This window comes from Pituophis catenifer, unplaced genomic scaffold (genome assembly GCF_029215685.1).
Source record: "Pituophis catenifer annectens isolate HBS135680 unplaced genomic scaffold, rPitCat1.0.hap2 SCAF_6, whole genome shotgun sequence".
Classification (NCBI taxonomy): Eukaryota; Metazoa; Chordata; class Lepidosauria; order Squamata; family Colubridae; genus Pituophis; species Pituophis catenifer.
This window is the reverse complement of record NW_027256886.1, coordinates 82,242,761-82,264,779: the sequence shown is the minus strand read 5'-3', so window position 1 is coordinate 82,264,779 and position 22,019 is coordinate 82,242,761. Positions and strand designations below refer to the sequence as shown.

Sequence of the window (22,019 nt, the reverse complement as noted above, 5' to 3'; positions counted from 1 at the left end):
TCTGTTCACTCGGAGCCTTTACCTTCCTAACCTCATTTTTGATTCGCAGTGGTGCAGTATTTAGAATGCAGTACTGCAGGCTACTTCTGCTAACTGCTAGCTGCCTGCAATTTGGCAGTTTGAATCTCACCAGGCTCAAGGTTGACTCAGCCTTCCATCCTTCCAAGGTCAGTAAAATGAGAATGCAAATTGTGGGGGGCAATATGCTGATTTTATAAACTGCTTAGAGAAAGCTGTAAAGCACTGTGAAGCAGTATATAAGTCTAAGTGCTATTGCTATTGCTATTTGCAGATTCGGGCTATCTGCTGATACTTTGCCTTAGTTATGTATCCTCCTTTCCTTTTCCTTTTTTTTTTTTTTTTGTATTTATCATTTTTGTCTTTCAGTTTATCAGAGATCTTTGTGCAACCATGCTGGTTTCTTCTTGAATTTGTTTTTCTTTTTCAGTGGTATTGTGTTGGAGTGGGCTTTTATGATCATATTTTTCAGAGTTTCCCATGATTCTTGAGTTGTTTGCCCCTTTAAGATTTTCATCCATGGAATTTTTCTTAGGCTCTGTCTGAGTTTGTTAAAATCAGCTCTTTTAAAGTTTAAGACAATGGCTGGATTAAGAGCCTGGTGGCACAGCAGACTAAAGCACTGTTATTAACATCAGCTGCCTGCAATTACTGCAAGTTCAAATCTCACCAGGCTCAAGGCTGACTCAGCCTTCCATCCTTTCTAAGGTAGATAAAATGAGGACCCAGACTGTGGGGGCAATAAGCTGACTTTGTATAAATATACAAAAGTATGAAGGCTATTGCTTAACTCATTGTAAGCCACCCTGGGTCTCCGGAGAAGGGCGGCATATAAATCAAATAAAAAAAAAATGTTCTAGTGCTTGTGTTTGCATTGTATTGAATTCCAATAAGATGTGGTCACTCTCACCCAAAATTCCAGCAACTTCAACTTCCTCCATCACTTCTTCTCTATTAGTAAGAATTAAGTGCAGTATAGCTTTTCCTCTAGTTCCTTCCTCTACCTTGAATGACAAAATTTCAGCTAAGATGGTTAGGAATCTGTTAAATTTCCCATTGCTGCAGAGTTGACGTCAGGGTAGTTAAAGTCTCCCATTACTACTGCGGTGTGTTTACTACATACATTTGTTAGTTGTTTAGCAAAAAGTCCATCTATTTCTTCTGCTTAGTTGGGTGGTCTGTAGTACATGCCTGTAGCAATGTCATTCTTTTTTCCTTTTATATTGACCCATATGGACTCTAGGAAGTTTTCATCTTTGGTTTTGTGGATTTCTATAGAGATATGGTGATCTTTTATATATAATGCAACCCCACCTCCTCTTTTGTTATTTATTTTGAATAGTTTATATCCTTCCATCAGTACATTTCAGTCATGAGTTTTATCACACCATGTTTCAGTAAATAGTTGTCATTCATGTCCTAGTATTTTAAGTTCACTCTGCTTGTTCCCTAAACTTTGAGCATTTGTGTATAGGAATTTGAATACTTTATGAGTCATGGGTATGTTTCTTATATTTCCTACTTTGTAACTGGGCTTTCCATCCTTTCCATCTCTCTCTACTTCATTGTGTTTTTCCTTTTTTCTTCTTCTTCTTTCTCTTCACTTCCCGCTGAATTCTACTGAATCCTAATACTGATCTTAATGAACAAGGAAGATAAGGCTGAAGAATAAAACTTTTGGAAACTTTGGGAGGAAGTGGACACATCAATTTGGGGGTTTAAGATAATATAGGAAGAAATTTTAGCACAGTGGAGAAATTGGAGCATAATGGAATAATGGGGCAGAAATCCTCAGGCCAAGGCAGTCTAAGAATTTCTCAGCAATAAAACACTAGAAGTGCAAGCAATCACCATTATGGTGACAAAAAAGATAGAAAGCAGTTTAAAATACATTTACAGCTGCACAGGCAGCTTTTGACTGAGCTTAAGAGCAAAACGGGTCTGTATCAGAAATGAAAGACAGGTGAATTCACCAAAGAGGTACACCAGCAAGTCACTGGGTGGGGAAGCTAGAAAAATCCAAAAAGAAATTACATTTGTAAATAATATAAAAGCAAAAAACAACAACTGCTACTGGTAAAAGGAGAAGGGTAATCCTGAACACTGAGAATATTGTTGAATATTGTTAACACGATGGAGAGAAGACTGATGTTTTTAACTTTGCACCTTACCCACTTAGCTAGAGAAGAGATGCTAAGATCAAATGAATAACTTGACAAAATGCTTGACAGTGCTACCATTAGATGGATTCAGAGCTGGTTGGACAGTTATATTAACAAGTACATGTCAGTGGCTGCTGACCAAGAGGTATACACAGTACTTCATTATCTGACTATGTGCTATTTAGAAATGACTTGACTGAGATTGTAGAAAGTATAATTATCATATTTGGAGTCAGCACAAAACAAGATCAAGAAAATCCTGGTGGGATAGAGCAGTGGTCAGCAAGATAAATTTTACTAAGGGCAAATGTAAACTCCTACATTAAAAAAAAAAATCAAACGTGACCTTGGTGGATCACAGACTGAATATGAGCTAACTATATAAAGCTACTGCAAAAAAAAAAAAAAGATATAATTGCTAGGGAAGGAAGACGTATGTATTTTCTTACCCATTTTAATAACAATGATGCTATGATACTTTTAATTTTTTATTGTTAGTTTTAATCATTTATTGTCCGGTTAATTCATTGCATATTTCATATAATACTTTACTGTATGACTACATTAAGGGTTTAATTAAACAATTTAATTGAAAATTTATTGTATAATGCTTTGGGATTTTTAAAGATAAGATGTACAAAATATGTTTTAAAAGCACACAAATAAATGTTCTAGGTATAAGTAAATTGACTGGAATGGCGTTCTTGAAATAAAATTTGTGCGTGTGTACTACTCAAGCCATGAAATATTAAGAAATGGGATGGTACTGATCAGTGGTGGGATTCAAAATATTTTACTACCGGTTCTGTGGGCGTGGCTTGTTGGGCGTGGCTTGTTGGGCTTGGCAGAGGAATGATACTTTAAATCTCCATTCCCTCCCCACTCCAGGGGAAGGATACTGTAAAACCTCCATTCCCTCCCCACTACAGGGGAAGGTTACTGCAAAATTCCCATTTCCTCCCGATCAGCTGGGACTCGGGAGGCAGAGAATAGATGGGGGCCGGGCCAGTCAGAATTTTTACTACCAGTTCTCAGAACTACTCAAAATTTCCACTACCGGTTCTCCAGAACTGGTCAGAACCTGCTGAAACCCACCTCTGATTTGGAGGGGAGATAATGAACCATACATGCTTGAGAGAAAAAAAGGACGAGTACAAAAAATGGAAAAATGGAAAGAGGGATACATAACTGAAGTTAGGCTTTGAGTGAAGTAAAACTAAAAACCATAAAAAAAGTTTCTTTCAACACATAAAAAACAAGAAAAAAGTCAAAGAAAAATTGGTCCACTAATGGGAGAAGACGGCAAATCAGTAATGGACAGTAGAGAGAAAGCAGGACTGCTTAATTCATTTGTCACATCTATCTTCATGCAAAAAGAAAACAGTACTCAACTTACTAAAAACAGGATCATAAATGATCGGATAGGAATGCAAATTAAAATATGTGAAAAATAAAGTAACAGAACCATTGAAACATATCTTTCAAAGTTCTTGGATCTAGTTCTGAGGACTGGAAAAGAGTTGATGTGGTCCCCACCCTCGAAAAAGGAAGAAAACAGATCCAAGAAATTACAGACCAATCAGCCTGACCAATCATCAATACCTGGGAAGTTCTTGGAAAAGTTAATCAATCAACAAAACTATGAACACCTAAAAGCAAACAACATTATAAGAGTAGCCAGCATTGGTTTGTCAAAAAGAGATCATGTCAAACAAATCATATTTCATTCTTCAATAAAGTGACTAATTTAACAGATCAGTGAAATCCTGTGGACATAGTATACTTAGATTTCAGTAAAGCATTTGATAAAGTAGACCACAATCTACTTCTTGGCAAGCTAGTAAAATGTGGGATAGACACCACCACCACTAGGTGGGTTTGTAACTGGCTAAAAAAATCATACTCAGCTTGTAATCCTGAATGGAACTACATTCACATGATGGAAATAAGCTGGCAGGAATAGCCAACATCCCAGAAAACAAGCTCAAGATCCAAAAAGATCTTGGCAAACTTGAACACTGGGCTCTATCCAACAAAATGAGATTGAACGTAGATAAAAGTAAGGTTCTACACTTAGGCAAAAAGCCAACTGTATAGATATGGACTGGGTGAAATGTGGCTAATGCCTGTAATTGTGAGAGGGATCTTGGAGTCCTAGTGAACTATCCCTTAAATATAAGCCAACAGTGTGCCGCAGCAGCCAAAAAAGCCAATATAATCCTAGGCTGCATTAATAGAGGGATAGAATCAAGATCACATGAAGTTCTAGTATCATTTCACAATGTCTTAGTAAGACCACACTTGGAATACTGCATCCAATTCTGATCACCACAATACAAAAAAGATGTTGAGACTCTGGAAAGAGTACAGAGAAGAGCTACAAAATTGATTAGGGGGCTAGAGGCTAAAATGTACGAAGAATGGTTACAGGAATTGAGTATGTCTAGTCTAATGAAAAGAAGGACTAGGGGAGACATGATAGCAGTGTTCCAATATTTGAGTGGGTCAAGCTATTTTCCAAAGCACCAAAAGGCAAGACAAGACACAATGGTTGGAAACTAAGCAAGGAGAGACGCAAACTAGAACTAAGAAGAAATTTCCTAACAGTGAGAGCAATCAACCTATGGAATAGCTTGCCTTCAGAAGTTGTGGACACTCTATCACTGGAGGCTTTCAAAAGAGACTGGATAACCATTTGTCTGAAATGGTATAGAGCCTCCTGCTCAAGCAGGGGGTTGGAATAGAAGACCTCCAAGGTGCCTTCCAACTCTATTATTCTATGTTCTCTTTCTGAAGATAAATTGCTCCTATCAGCCGTAGTCTATTCAGTTTCATTTATACGACTGCCAGGAGAAAAAAAAAATCTCAAAAATGCATCCTTGCAGAACTTGTCACCCTCATAATCTCACTAACAGCTCCCTCTATGTTTTTCATATGCTTTCTAAGATAGGCTTTCAAATATTTTCAAGGCGCAGAATCTGTTTGTTTAAAAGAAAGAAAAAATAGAACCTGATCAAGATGCAACCTTTTAAGGATAGAAGCTTGGCTGCATCTCTGTACTTTTTGTGCCCAGAACTCCACTGAGTTCCCACTGAAGTGAAGGGCTCCACAGAGTGTTGTTTGAAAACCCCATTCTCAGCAACCCAGAGGCTGAGTTTGCACAGTCTGCTGGACTAGGGAAGCCCTTGGCTTAACAGGTTATATCAGGCCATTGGGTTTAGCTGAATAGACTTATTTGTTTGGACACAACATGTTATGTGGACACAAGAGTCAAGTTTTATTAACTTGGATTTAGGGTATTTTATGTAATGTGAATTAAACAGTGGTGGGCTGCTGCTGGTTGTAACAACTGGTTCACCCAGCACCGAAAATGCAAGCAGGGGCGCACGCTCGCTTTGCTCATGCACGCACCTTCCGTGCATGCACATGGCTTCAAAAACACAGCAATATAGGACGGAATAGGGAGTCGCAACTACCGGTTCACCCGAACTGGTCCAAACCAGCAGCAGCCCACCTCTGAAATTGAACCAGGGAATATCAAAGACATACATAAATAAGAACAGAGCTGCATTGGGAGTAGAATAGAATGGAGGCTACCGAAATAATGGGGCCAACTAGAATCCTACTAAATGTCTCTTTTAAAGATTGGACTCTTACATCCTTTGCTGCTACCAAGGTTCTGGTCTTCTACGATTACAGGTAGTCCTCAACTTACAACCATTGTTAAGTGACCCCTCAAAATGACAACGACACTGAAAAAAGTGTCTTATGACCACTTTTCACGATAGTTGCAGCATCCCCGTGGTCACGTGATCAAAATCCAGATGTTTGATAACTGACATGTATTTATGATGGCTACAGTGTCCTGGGCTCATGTCATCCCCTTTTGAGACCTTCTGACAAGCAAAGACAATGAGGAAGTCAGATTTGCTTAACAATCGTGTGATTCACTTAACAACTGCAGTGATTCACTTAACAACCGTGGCAAGAAAGGTCATAAAATGGGCCAAAATCCACTTCACAAATGTCTTGCTTAGCAATGGAAATTGTGGCTCAATTGTGGCCATAAGTCCAGGACCTGTCAAACTATTCACTAAGTCTGCACTACTATTAATCTTCACATCATTCCTATCATCCATCTCCTCCCACTTATGACTGTATGACTGTAACCTTGTTGCTGGTATCCTTACGATTTATAGTGACTGTTTCCTAATATGATTTGATTGCTTATTTGTACCCTATGACTATCATTAAGTGTTGTACCTTATGATTCTTGACGAACGTATCTTTTCTTTTATGTACGCTGAGAGCATATGCACCAAGACAAATTCCTTGTGTGTCCAGTCACACTTGGCCAATAAAGAATTCTATTCTATTCTATTCTATTCTATTCTATTCTATTCTATTCTATTCTATTCTATTCTATTCTATTCTATTCTATTCTATTCTATTCTATTCTATTCTATTCTATTCTATTCTATTCTATTATTCTATTCTTACAGGTGAACTCTGCCTGTTCTATTCAGTGAGACTAGCTTTCAAAAACGTTTTCTGGATTATGATACTCAAATGCTTCCCTACTTTATTTTAAATAGTTTCTCAGCTTATTAGGTTTCCAACCAGGAGTGGTATTCACTTACCTTCCCTACCGGTTTTCAAATGTGTGCACAACCCAAGGCCTTCCGCACATGCGCAGAGCCTCGAAAACGTGAAAAATGGGACGTCATGACGTCCGCGCGGGTGGGCGGGGCATCCCACAGTCGCCCCTACCGGTTTGCCCGATCCGGATAGAACCGGCTGAATACCACTATTGGTGCCAACTACTTTCCCCAAAAGGAGTGAAGTGAAGTGAACCAATAAAGGAGAAAAAAAACTTTCCCCTACCTTCGTCACGTTTCCTCTTCTCACCATTTGATCGAGGAATCCCCAGAATCCCATTAATGGAGTAGGAGCCCACTGGATCATTGGAGGCACTGGAGACAGGAGGGGAAGCTGTACTGGGAACTGGATGAAATGAGAAAGGAAAAGGGCTCAGAAGAGCAGGAGCCAGCAGCTAGGAAGTGACATATACCTCCCACCCCCAACCTCATTTGAAGACCTTTGCCAAGAGACCCAGGTCCAGTTGAGCCAAGATCCAAAAATATGTGCTTAAGAGTGTCACTGATTGTGAATCACTTTCAAAAAAATGTCTCTGTGCCTTACATTTCCTATCTTAATAATGTATTTTTCAGACTATAAGATGAACCGGAGTATAAGATAGACCAAGATTTCAAAGAGGTAAACAAGGGGGAAAAAAGTTTTTGCCCTCCCCAGTCTCCAGGAGCACTCCGCAATCCTCCCAAACCCAGTGCGCATCCAATTTTTGCAAAAAAAAAGGCCTGTTTTTGGTGAAAACGGGATGTGCAGGGCGGGATTTCAGGAGGCCAAAAATGGCTGCATTCAGTGTATAAGACGCACCAACATTTCCACCCTCTTTTAGCGGGGAGAAAGTGTGTCTTATACTCTGAAAAGTACGGTATTTCCAAATCTAACTAGAATTTGGTAATGGGAAACTCCATTACCAAACTTGGGTTATCTGATGTGCATGTTGCAGCTGGAACCAAAACCTGGCAGCTGGTAGGATGATGCCTCCTTCCAGCTATATCTTCCAGCTGTTATATTTGGCATTGGGGGTGGGTGGGAGAGAGATACAAAAAGGCACAGGGCCATTTGAGGCCCAAAATTGTGGGAGAGCATGGGTGAACATATACTTGCTCTGTATTCCTAATTGGCTTTGTACTGTAGCTTCACTGTAATATTATAATCCATTTATTGTAATGGAGTTCTTTTTCAAGCAAATCATAGAACCACAGAATCATATGGCTTGAAGGTCCCTTGAAGGTCTTCTAGTCCAGCCCCCTGCCCAAGACCTTATTCCATCTTGGACAAACATTGCCCTATGTTTTCTTGAAAACCTCCAGCAAGAAAAGATTGGGCAGCCATTTGTCTGGGATGGAACTAGGGTAAGTCTTAGGCTTTGGGCAAGAGGTTGGATTGTAAGAGCTCCAAGGTCTTCATTAGAAATGAAATGCTGTTTAAGTAATCCTAAATTAGCCTATCAAATATTAGAGGCTTTTGCAGAAACCAAATCATATATATCAGAGGTGACTATTAGATCTTTCTCTCTCCCTCTCCCTCTCTCTCTCTCAATTTTTGTTTTGTTTTGAGCATAGAAGGATTCCCTGATAATCCATCTCCACTCCTTCTCCCAAGCAGCTTTGGTTATAGGATATAGAGCAGGGGTGAAATCCAAATTTTTTCTCTACCAGTTCTGTAGGCGTGGCTTGGCGGGCATGGTGTGGTGTGGTTTGGTGGGCGTGGCTTGGTGGGTGTGGCAGGGGAAGGATATTGCAAAATCGCCATTCCCACCCCACTCTGGGGCCAGCCAGAGGTGGTATTTGCCGGTTCTCCAAACTGCTCAAAATTTTTGCTATCGGTTCTCCAGAACCTGTCAGAACTTGCTGAATAGCACCCCTGGCTCAGGGGCTGGATCCGGCTCACGGGGTGCTTAAATCTGGCCCATGGAGCTGCACTGGAAACACAAAGGACCGACCCGCGGTGCTTCTGCCAGTGAAAACGGAGTTCGGTTTTCTGTTTTTGCTGATGGAGGGTTGCAGAAGGTCCTCGCAGCCAAAAACGCAACTCAGGAGCCAGTTTTCGCTGGCAGAGTGCACACGAGTGACATTGAGCTGGCCATGCCCACCCTGGCTCCCCGAGGTCAAATACAACCCTGATGCGGCCCTCAATGAAATCGAGTTTGACACCCCTGGTCTAGGGTCACTCCACATTTTCTCTTATGTGTATTCCACATATTCAGTACAGCAGCAATGGTGCCCACAACTAATGACACAATTCTGTATATTTTGGTTTTGAATAGCTTGTTTTGTTTTTTTTTTTGTTTATATTCTGACAGATATATATTTTTAAAAAACCTACACAGAATATTATTTTTATGGTTCAAGAGTATAGATATAAGCACTTTAAATTTTACTAGTGTCATACTAATAAAAGTTGTGAGTTGCATTGGTTGCCAAAAGATTCCCAAGTAGTGTTTACAGTGACTTATTAAGCCTTTGGGATGATATTCTCCAACTGGAATTGATCTAAGTGAACATCCCAGGGAAAATTAATGATCAGTCATTATGTTTCCCAGTCAGACTGGTCTACCCTATGAGGTTTATCACTTTTTGGAAGATGGTAGCAGAATTCTTCCAGAGGATCTTTAGTTTGGCTTAATCAGGACAATGACATTATATGATCGTTTTTGGATATTGTGCTAGGTATTTTAATGTATATCTATGCATATTATTTATTATTACTATTTATTTCATATATTGTATAGATAAATATATATTATATGTATATATTAAATGCCCTTTACTGTATACAGTAGTAGCCAAAATTTTGGAAACCTTTTGAGAAAAGTGTATTTTCTAAAACTAACTAATAACACCACTTTTTGGGGGGGAGTATACCATAAAATTATATATCAATGGAAAGATAATTTAATCAATTTAATTTTAATTTAATTTAATTTAATTTCCAATTTATATACCGCCCTTCTCCCTGAGGACTCAGGGCGGTGTACAGCCAAGATAAAAAACATAGAATACAAATATTAAAACATTTAAAAATATATATAAATTTTGGCCCAAAAGTTAAGAATCCCAGACTAATTAAAAGAATTTAAAAATTTCTTCTTAAGCCAACCCGGCTTGCTGAAAAAGATGGGTTTTCAGGGAACGACGGAAGGCATTGAGGTCCTGGATTCTTCTTATCTCCGGGGGCAACTGATTCCAGAGGGTAGGTGCCCCCACAGAGAAGGCCCTCCCCCTGGGGGCCACCAGCCTACATTGTTTGGCTGATGGCACCCTGAGGAGGCCCTCTCTGTGGGAGCGCACGGGTCGATGGGAGGTCGTCGGTAGCAGCAGGCGGTCTCAGAGATAGCTAGGCCCTATGCCATGGAGCGCTTTAAAGGTGATAACCAACACCTTGAAGCGCACCCGGAAGACCACCGGGAGCCAGTGCAGCTCGCGCAGGAGCGGTGTTACATGGGAGTGCCATGTTGCTCCCATCACTACCCGCGCTGCTGCATTCTGGACCAGCTGGAGCCTCCGGGTGCTCTTCAAGGGGAGCCCCATGTAGAGAGCATTGCAGTAGTCAAGGCGAGAGATGACGAGGGCGTGAGTGACTGTGCACAAGGAATCCCGATCAATAAAGGGCCGCAACTGGCGAATCAGGCGAACCTGATAAAAGGTCCCCCTGGTAACAGCCGTCAGATGTTCCTCCAAAGACAGCTGCCTATCCAGGAGGACTCCCAGATTGCGAGCCCTTTCAGTGGGGGCCAAAGACTCGCCCCCAATAGTCAGTGATGCATGCGCAGAAGCATTGTGCGAGCGCGTGTGTGCCCACAAGCGAACCGATAGTGACGGGTTTTGAAACCTGCCCCGACAGTAGCATTTGCCTTGTGAACATATCAACACTTGTGAACCACTAAGGTACCTAGATCTTTTTCAGATATACTGTACATATCTTCTCTGACAGGAGGAAGAAACTGTCAGATTTTGAACATAAACTTTATGCAACTTTCGGGGGGGGGGGGGAAACCCTGGTCTTTCTTGCCTGAGCTAACTTTTAGGCACAAGTTAGTTAATTTCTGAGAGGTTTAAAACAAGTTGCAGTTGGTTATTATTTTAGTTTTAAATGGAGTGAACAAAGTGGTCTCTTTTTGAGCATATTCCCTTTATGTTCTCCCTGACTATCCCCCCCATTTGTGCAATATTGGGCAATACTTATAGTTACTTATGCACATTGTGACCTCCCCTATGTCCTACAACACACTTACTAAGATCGTCAATACTATAATAATAAAATGGAGTATCACAGCCTAGGAAATTAGTGAACTATAAATGCCTAGACAGCAAATAGAATATGTAAATTAAAACATATAGCTCAAGATACGTGCATAAATGCAACAAGATTATAAATTACCATTTCAATTCCTACAGCAATGACTGTCCAATCCAGATTACAGCAAATGAAATCCCATTAATCCCATGGCAATTGCAATAGAGCAGAACCTAACAACTTTCTTAGAAGTTTCTGCAGAAACCTTCCCTAATAGGAACTACACAATCTTGATTCAGTCCAGCCATTGCATCTAGCAAAGAGAGATGCATCCTATTTTGTTGGCCATTAATATTGAATGTAACAATATTATAATGAAAGGATCAGTATCTTGGGTAAATCCAGACAGCACTTGTGCTGATAAGAGTGGTCAGTAGAATAGGATGGGGACGATTGTTCTGATATGCATCTATGTAGAAGCAGTGGCACTCTAAACTAGGAATAGTACTGAGGGTCCTCTTTATGAGGTCCAAAGTAGATCATTGAACTTAGATAATGTACAAACATTTCTGTTTGAGGGGGGAGAATATTTTAAAAATCTGGTTTGGAATAAGGAAGAAAATGTGATAAAAGTTCCATGAAACTTAAGCTTTGTCAGACAAGGTCAAAGAGTTGTTATTTTGGTGGTATTCAGCCGGTTCGGGCAAATCGATAATGGTAATCTGCTGGTGGGCTCAGCCACCCGCCCCAGCGATATGCCGTCCTATTTAGCCACGTTTTCTAAGCTGCGCACATGCGTGCAAGCCACACAGGTGAGCAAAGTGCATGCGTGGAAGGCGCGCATTCACATTTTCGGTGCACAGCGAACCAGTGGTAAAATTATGTGAAACCCACCTCTGCTCAAAACTATCTTTCTCCTGTACCCTTCTTGTTAGCTAACAATCTGTCCTTAACTTTGTCATCAGGTCATCCTTGTTTAAAAAGGTGTAGGAAATGGTAGGGGTTTAGCAAATGTTTTGAAGCAACTTCATTGCAGTGTAACTGTGTTATCAGCAAGAATTTTTAACTGTTTTCTCATTATTGTGTCAGATCAGCCAATTTCAGCTTAATATAACAGGATTGTGAGAAATATTACCATTATCTAAATTTAGCTAAATGATTTGAAAGCTTTAAATGGTTTGTCATTTAGTTTATTATCTATAAAGAGGTGACATTTCCCTTTCTGTAAAAGAAAATTAGCAAACAAAGGTAGTAGTATTAATCCATAAAAGAGCTTTTTTTTTAAAAAAAATATATTTTTTAAAAGTCAAGTTGAGAATTAGAACAATTTACTTTTAAAACAAAATGACAATTACAATTGTTATAAAAATACTAAAAGTATTAGTGGCTATCAATATTGTAAAGAGCCAGATTAAAATCTTTCATATGATTAAAACAGTGTTTGCACACAGTTTTCAGTTCCTTGAGATACAAAAGTTGCAAACTCCCCATTTTAGGGGGAAAATGATGCTCAAAGAATCAATTTTAAAAGTGTTAAAAGGTGGGGGGGGGAGAATGCAACCCAAACACTGCCAAGAGACAATTTTTTAGGCCAAATGATATAAAGGAAGTCTTTTAAGTCTTTCCATTTACTTTTCATCAAAGGACTGCCAGGAAAAAAAATTAGCCACATCCATTACAATTTCTTAGATGACCATCTCTAAATTGAGCGACTGACCTACTGGCTTCTACAGTGGTAGCTAAACTTACGATAAATGTGCGATAACTTTTTTCTGTCAGTTTCCTGGTGAAGACCTAATTGCTTAAAATCTATTGGGATTTATATATCACTTCCTTGAGGTAATAATTTTGTTTCTATAACCTGTTACGTTTCTGTTTGCATGGTGCTGTTTCCTTTCAATGCAGTCAACACAGATCTATGTCTTACAAAAATAACAGTTGATAGATGTCCTGCAGTAATAGATTGTGCTATTCGTGTTAAAAAGATATTCTTCAAAGCCAGAATTTTCACAATTTTAACTTCTACAGAATGATAGAAGGAAAGGATTCAGGAACTAAAGTAGGCCTTTGCTATAAAGAGAGGTGCTGCCTACATTATAGTATATTTATCTGGCCCAGCTTCAGAAAGTATTTCTAATCTTGATCTGTAGACTTGGAGCAAGCCAATAAGATCTTCAAATTCAATCTGCTTCTCTGTGCAGGAATCTACATTAAAGCATTTCAGAACAAGGGCTGTTCAGCCTTTACTTCAGTGGTGGAACTTAACTGGTTCACACCACTTCAGCCGAACCGGTTGTTAAATTGCTGGCTGGCCCTGCCCCTCCCGATCCTGCCCCTTCCAGAAGTTCCCACGAGCCCCGTTTTGGCTCCAGGTAAGTGCAGGGAGGCCTACTAGGCCCAAAACAGGGTGCGGGGGATGCAGTAGGGGGTCCCTGTGGCCCATATTTGCTCCCAGGAGGCTGCAGGGAGGCCTACTAAGCCCAAAATGGGGGGCAGGGGTGGCGTGCCTCCCCACAGCCCATTTTTGCTCCCAGGGGGGTGCAGGAAGCAGAGTGTTGCCTGTCACACGCCCTGGCCATGCCCACCATGGCCATGCCCACCCAGCCGATCATCAGGGCAAAGAACCAGTTGTTAAATTATTTGAATCCCACCATTGCTTTATTTCTATATAATCTAGCTTTCCCCTCTTGAACTGCAGGTACGGAAAGGAACTTTTTTCTTGTGGTAGAGCCATGTTAGTCTATGGTGGCAAAAGAAATCTGGTAGCACTTTTTTCAAGCAACACTGAAAAATAGTTGGAGAAGGTGCTACCAGAATTTGTTTTTCAATAACATGAATCCGTCTTAGCCTTTTGATATCCTTTACAGTATTTAAAGAGTGTCATCAAATAATTGTATAGTTTTGCCAGAATCTTTTTATTTGTTCCCATCAGGACTTTATCCAATCCATTTGGTCCAAGTTCTAAACCGTATTGTTCTTTATCTCTCTGATATCTGGATTTTATTTGTGAATAGGTCCACCAATCTAGGATTATTCCTTGCTCTCGTAGGATGTCATTTGGTTTAAGCCTCCCTCCTTCGTCCAAAATATCTTTGTATCTGCCCATTTTCTCCCTCTCCCACCTATTTGGGTGGGTCAGGGCCTCCATCGTTGAGAGCCAATTTGGAATTTTTTTGTAATATTTCTGCCTAATCTGAGTCCATGTTTGAACCAAGGAGTCTCTAATTTTATGTCTGTGGAAATGTGTCTTCCTTTTCTTCTCCGTGTCCCAAATGTGGGCGTGCCAGCCTTTTTGCAAGTCATGGCCTTCTAAAGTGAGAATCCTCTCGTTTTCCAGGGTGATCCAGTCTCTTAACCAAACTAGCTTAGCTGCCCTGTAGTATGTTTCCCAGTCCGGGAGTTCTTTATCCTTTACAGTATTTAAAGAGTGTCATCAGAGCTAACTATTTCTGGTTTCCTCAATTTTTCTTCTAGACTAGTTCCTGTTCAGTGGTGGGTTGTTCCCAGTTCGATCCGGTTATTGCAAACCGGTAGTAATGGCGGTGGGAGGCTCCACCCACCTGCCCAGATGTCATCATGAATGATCTGCACATGCGCAGAAGTGTACGCATGCACGAGCGAAGCCAGCATGCGCATGTGCACTTCTGTTGCGAACCGGTAGCCGAGGTAAATAGAACCCACGCCTGTTCCTGTTCATCTGTCTTGTCTATCTGAATTCCATTTTCTTTATTTCTTCACAGTGTGGTGTCCAGGATTTAATACAAAAACCAGATGCAGTGTGAGCCAATACACAAGGAAGTAGAAAAATAACTTCCTGTGTTTTAGGAAATATATATTTTGTTGATATAAAACTGTATTTGCATTTTTTTTTTTTTTGCATTCATATTGCGCTGTTGAGTCACATTCAGTTTGTCGGTTATATTTCCAAGATCTTTTTTTGCAACAGCTATTATGTAGTTGGAAATCAACATCTTATAGCTCTTCATTTGATTTCTGTCTCCTGTGAAGAATTTTGACTTTGTCTCTATTAAATTTCATATTGTTATTTAGATTTTTATGTAAATCTTCTATCTTATGCTGTACCCTTTCAAAACAGAAGCATTCCTATGTATTTATCCAAGTCTGCTAAAAAAGGAACATTCCCAGGATTGAATTTTGTGATTTCCTACTTGATACTATTCTTAGTTTTGATGATGAGCATTGGTGAATACTTTTTGAGAGTGAACATTGGGGATTAGGGGGCTGGAAGCTGAAACATACAATGAATGTTTGCAGGAAGTAGTTAAGTTTAGTTTAATGAAGAGAAGGACTAGGAATAACATGATAGCAGTCTTCCAAAATTTGAGGGGCTGTCACAGAGACGAATGTATCAATTTATTCGGAAAGAGTGCAGAGAAGAGCAACAAAGATGATTAGAAGACTGGAGGCTAAAACATGTGAAGAACGGTTGCAGGAACTGGGTATGTCTAGTTTAATGAAAAGAAGGACTAGGAGAGACATGATAGCAGTCTTCCAATATCTCAGGGGCTGCCACAAAAAAGAGGGAGTCAAGCTATTCCCCAAAGCACCTGAGGGCAGGACAAGAAGCAATGGGTGGAAACTAATCAAGGAGAGAAGCAACTTAGAACTAAGGAGAAATTTCCTGACAGTTAGAACAATTAATCAGTGGAACAACTTGCTTCCAGAAGTTGTGAATGCTCCAACACTGGACGTTTTTAAGAAGATGTTGGATAACCATTTGCCCGAAGTGGTGTACGGTTTCCTGCCTAAGCAGGAGGTTGGACAAGAAGACCTCCAAGTTCCCTTCCAACTCTGTTATTCTAAATTCTATTCTCCAAAGCACCTGAAGCACAGGACAAGAAGTAATGGATGGAAAATTATGAAGGAGAAATCCAACCCAGAACTAAGAAGAAATTTCCTGACAGTGAGAACAATTAATCAGTGGAAAGGCTTGCCTCCAGAAGTTGTGGATGCTTCATAACTGGAGGTTTTTAAGCAGAGATTGAACAGCCAGTTGTCCAGAACGATATAGGGTCTCCTGCTTGAGCAGGGGGTTGGACTAGAAGACCTCTGAGATCCCTTCCAACTCTGTTATTCTGTTATTCTTTTTGAGACAGGTGTATATCTATTTCAACTGCCTTAGGAAGTAGTGAGAATTGTCACATAGTCTGTTTGAAATGAATCTATGTTTTTATTAATGCAAAAGACAAAAAAAATACTAAAATATGCCAGTTTTAGAGCATGATACACTTCTTTTTTGGAATTATAGAATTTCAAAGGAGAAAAAGAATATTTAAGTCACTGATCCTATAATCCTTCCTTTAAAGCAGGGGTGTCGAACTCAAGGCCCGGGGGCCAAATCTGGCCCCCGGGTTATTTAGATGTGGCCCGCGGGGCCACCCCGGAAACAGAGAGGGACTGGCCTGCAGTACCTCTGCCAGTGAAAACGGAGCTTGGGCGGGCCACACGCAGCTTTCCTGAGCTTTATTTTTGCTGGCAGAGGGTTGCAGGAGGCTGTCGCAGCCAAAAACGGAGCTTGTGAGGGCTGTGGGTGGCCCTTCCAAGCTCCGTTTTCACTGGCAGAGGGTTTCAGGAGGCTGTCACAGGTGAAAACGGAGCTCCGGAACCCGTTTTCTCTGGCAAAGCGCTCAGGCACCTGCAACACGAGTGACATCGAGTTGGCCATGACCATCTTGGCCATGACAAACCCAGCCCCCCGAGATCAAACACAACCCTGATGCAGCTCTCAATGAAATCAAGTTTGACACCCCTGCTTTAAAGGATTTCAAAGAGAGGTTAATCTCTATAATATTAATTTCAGCGACAAAGTGCTCCATTTGGACATTTTCTAGCAATCAGGTAGAATCTGCCTTTCTGTGACTTAAAGCCATTAGTCTCGTGATTTTTCACAAGAGAAAACAAGTCTTGGCCATCTTCTTGTGACATCCTTTCAGAATTTTTTTAAAGAGTGCTGTCCTTTAATCATTTTTCTGTCAATGCTACACAGCTCTTTCAATCTTCCTTCATGTAACAAGCATTTCATTATCTTCATCATCTTTCTTGGAACCTGTTCCAGTTTGGCTGAATTGTTTTTAAAAGGTGTCTCCAGAATGGACTCAGTACTTGAGGTAGGATGAGAATGAAGGAGAATAAGATAGAAAAATAATTTCCCATGATGTGGAAATCACATTAAGGTAATTATACCTTTTTTAAACCTTTTCTGAGCCACTATTGTTTGCTCATATTCAGTTTGCAGTCTATTCCAAAATCTTTTTGAATATGTGGAGAGAAGAACAACAAGGATGATTAGGGGACTGAAGGATAAAACATATGAAGAATGGTTGCAGGAATTGGGTATGTCTAGTCTAGTGAAAAGAAGGACTAGGGGTGACATAATAGCACTGTTCCAATATTTGAGGAGCTCCTACAAAGGCAAAGGGGTCAAACTATTTACAAAGCACCAGAAAGCAAGACAAGAAAGAATAGTTGGAAACTAACCAAGGAGAGAAGCAATCTAGAACAAAGGAGAAATTTTCTAATGGTGAGAGCAATCAACCAATGGAATAGCTTGGAGCGCACGTGCTGAAAACCAGAGAACTAATCTGCTGAAGATGACCAGGCTAAGGACTAGCCAGATGAATACCTGGCAGGCAGAATTTTTTTCCCCTATTTTCCTTCCCATAAACTAAGGTGCATCTTATACTCTGGTGCATCTTATACCCCGAAAAATACAGTATATTTTATGTATATTAAGAGCAGGGGTTAGAGTGCAGTACTGCAGGCTACTTCTGCTGACTGCCGGCTGCCTGCAATTTGACAGTTCAAATCTCATCAGGCTCAAGGTTGACTCAGCCTTCCATCCTTCCGAGGTGGGTACCCAAAATTGTTGGGGGCAATATGCTGACTCTGTAAATGGCTTAGAGAGGGCTGTAAAGCACTGTAAAGTGGTATATAAGTCTAAGTTCTCTTGCTATTGCTATTATGCATATCATGCAGTAGGGGGATTCAGCCGGTTCTCTCCGGATCACACGAACTGGTAGCGGCAACTGTGGGAGACTCTGCCCACCCACCCAGACATAATGTATGACTACTGCGCATCTGCAGAAGGCCATGAGCATGCACGGAGGTGGCGCGTGCAAGCGCGCTCACATTTGCAAACCGATAGATAGATACCTCTGATGTCATGTATCATGCTGTTATTGGGTTTGACATTCAAGTCTCTATTTGGAGGCTGGGAATAGGTGAGTAATTTCTGGTGGCTGAAGGCTACATCCATTAAGGACTATTGATTCACATGGGCTGCAATTCTCTCACGTTTGGAAAATTAAAGCTGATTGTTTTAAAGTTTCTAATACATTTTATATATATATTTTTACAAGCTATGCTACAAATTCCTAGAAATCACAGCTGCAAATGGCTCCAGGGTCTCAAATACAAGCCAGCTGTTATCCACCATTATTTCAGATACATATTTTCTACATACACCAGCCTCAAAAATAAGGGATGTAAATGAAGAAGGAAAAATTGGGGTCGGAAATGCAGCTGGCATAAACTCTTATTCCTTGATGAAAATAAATATTTTCTTAAGAGGAACAACCATGGGGTTTCATTGCATGCAAATATATTTGGATTTTATTTCAATCCTTGGAATAGTAACTCTGTCTGAGCCTGCATTGATTCCTGTCACTCACTCTTATTCAGAAAGTAGGGAGAATGATTTCCCAGCTTTAAAATCTAGAAAGAATTGTGGGCAACAATCGTATGGGTAAAATACAAATAAGGTACTATGTGGAGCATCAACAAACACCATTAATACAGAAGAGCTCTTTGATTCATAGAAATAAGCTCAACTAAGATTTATGGAACAGGGCATCAGTTGTTGCTCAAAGGGAGGTCCCGCATCACACACAATATTTAAGCTTAGCTTAGCATTTCATAGAAAGATTGATTTGGTTAAATGTTACATTCATTCATAAAATTTTCAGTGGCTTGGGATCTGAATCTAATTCAGCTGACATCAATCCAACTAGATGCCATATGCTAATTACAATATTGGCCAAAATTGTGGAAACCTTGTGGGAAAAGTGTATTTTCTAAAACTAGCTAATGACACCACTTTTTTGGGGAATACTACCATAAAATTATATATCAATGGAAAGATAATTTAATCAAGAATGTAATGCAATAACTTTTATGAAGGATTTGCTATTAGAATAGCAGTTACAGTATAAAGAAGAAAAGTGAAACACGTAGAAAAAATGAGATATACAAAAATTATCACCATAGAAAAAACGAGATATACAAAAATTAACACTATGTCAGTTCATACTTAGTTGGGTAACCTTTAGGATGAATTATGGCCTTACAACCTCTTCCCATGGAGTGAACCAAGTCTTTTAGTTCTGCATCTGTTATAATGTGAAACCAAGATTGAATGACTGCTTCTATTAACTGGGTTTCATTGCTGGGTCGCTTGACTAACAAGTTTCTTTACTCTATAGATTTTCAATTGGGTTAAGGTCTGGGCTATTCCCAGGCCATTCCAGTAGTGGAATAGGATTATCTTGAAACGCCAAAAAAAAGTTGTGTTATTAGCCATCAAACCTCATAAATATACTTTTTCCAAAATGTTTCCACAATTTTGGCCACTACTATAAGTAAAGTCCAACTAAAGGCTTCTTTGGTATTAATGATGCTTTCATAATATTTTTAATGTTACCTAAACAACTTTCCTCTTACCTATAGTATGTCCAGATGCAGTTACCCCTGTTCCGCTCCCATCCGGTGTTGGGTGGAAAGGCTGTTGTACTTTGGTTCTGATGATCCTGTCACCATAACACAACAACAACACAGCACATTAGTCTGAGATATAGGCACTGCAAATAAAATATTTGATTTTATGAGTGGGTTGATTCATGCACAGTGGCTTATATATATTGATAAAATAATAACAATAATAACACAACTATTATAAGACCAAGAAATTGCAGAGTATCCAAAGACCCTCTGATCATCTGAAACATTTTATAATTATTTTGTAATTATAAGTAAATCATTTTTATAAATAAATATTTTAATTCTTAACAACCGATTAGCAGCAGGCATCCGTATTCCTTGCTGGTTCACCTAGGAGAGAACCATGGAGCTGTGCAATCCCTCTGCACAAATTATTTCCAAAACAAATTATAAAGCAAATTGCAAAAAAGGGGCCAACCTGACATCAGCTAAAGAAGATTCATAGATACCCAGATACCCATTACATAATTTTCTGGAGTATGCACAGCGGTGAAATCCCGCCGGTTCTATTCAGCTTGCCAAACCAGTAGCGCCGGTGGCGGGAGGCGCCGCCCACCTGCTGGGACGTCATTATGTCCCATTTTTTAACCATCTGCGCATGCGCAGAAGGATTCTGGGCTTGTGCAGAAGAGGTGCGTGTGCACATAGCGCATGCACGCTCCCACAGGAGCACACCCAACCGGTAGTGAAGGTAAGTTCACTAGAAGTATCACTAGATACTTTAGCTTCAACAAAGCATTTGACAAAATCTTTGTCAAGGCTGAGGTGAGTTATAGATTGTGTAAAACAAGTATATAAATAAGAGTCTACATGAGAAGATGGTAAAATGTAGGCTGAATATAGATCTGGATGAACAAGTACTCCAGGAATGTACAGTACATTAATGCTCAGCATCAGATTAGAAGGTATCAAGTGGTTTACCGCTGGGCTGTACTGTTCAACATATTTATAAATTTGGAAGATTGTGGTCTCACCTCTACTAGAAGTAAGAGTTGGGTGGCCATTTGTCATACACCTGGCAATAGAGTTTCTTGCACCGAGTAAGAGATTGTACTAAGTGATCTCAGAAAAATCTTTCAATCCTTACATTGTATGATAAATGAGGAAAAGTATATGAAAATATTAATACATTTTATGAAGATTTTAGAAACTACATCGGAATCATTCATGAGAAAAAAATCGATTTAAGATTAAAAACATGAGACGCTACCAACTGAATGCTAGATGAATGCATCTGCATTATTGCTGATCAATTCCAAAAACTAGAAAATGGTTAAGAATTTGCTGCTCAAATCTTAACCCTAATAATAATAATAACAGTAACAGAGTTGGAAGGGACCTTGGAGGTCATATAGTCCAACCCCCTGCTCACTCAGACGACCTATAATAGGGATTCAAACTGCTGAACTGCCGACCTTTCTGATTGACAAGCTCAGCATCTTAGCCACTGAGCCACCTAGCCAGTTGCCTGACTGACTGCTGGTTTTGTTCAATCTGACAAGAGCAGCACCTGGCCACTTGACCTAACTTGAAAAAGTATTTGCGAGGTACGATAAAGCTTTCTGTTCGTTTTATATGATCTGAAAAACTCTTTTTCCTTTTGAAAATGCAACCGAAAATATTATTTGGAGGACTTTTTAGAAATGTGAACTTCATGTATTGTCTTTATGCTCATGCTCTCACTTTTCATTGGTCTTAAGCAAACTGGTTTAAGAATTTAATTATAGGAGCCAGTATGATATAATGGTTAAAGTAGTATATTAGGGCCAAGGAGATCCAGGTTTTAGTCTTCCCTTAGGCACGGAAGCCAACTGAAATGATTAAGGCTAGTCCCTCAGCCTCCCTGGTGGTAAACTAAAAATTCTCTATTTATTAACCCACATGGGACCTCCATAATAGATACCTTCAACAAAGGGCCTTCATCCTGCAGTGGAATGTATAATGTGATTACATAATATGTCAATATATCTAGGAATGGTTTTGTTTGACACATGAGCCACGTTTCTCTTGGTTTCCTTCTTCCTTCCTTCCTTCCTTCCTTCCTTCCTTCCTTCCACCCTCCCTCCCTTCCCCCCTTCCACATTCAGTAATTTAAGAAGTTAAAGAAACAACCAGCTACCTCATACAGCTTCAAAAGTAGCATGAGCCTGAATATGA

The 22,019-nt window shown here is 40.0% G+C and overlaps 1 protein-coding gene across 2 annotated transcripts in view; it reads right to left on the bottom strand.

Annotated features, from left to right (window-relative positions):
- PAX2 (paired box 2) overlaps positions 1-22,019 on the bottom strand; it is a 158,353-nt gene that overhangs the window by 72,964 nt on the left and 63,370 nt on the right. For both annotated transcript variants that reach the window (XM_070944927.1, XM_070944926.1), the window contains exons 4-5: positions 19,806-19,891; positions 7,065-7,184 (exon numbers count right to left, since the gene is read on the bottom strand). In XM_070944927.1, coding sequence (XP_070801028.1) covers positions 7,065-7,184; positions 19,806-19,891 — 206 coding nt within the window. The remainder of the gene's footprint in view (positions 1-7,064; positions 7,185-19,805; positions 19,892-22,019) is intronic.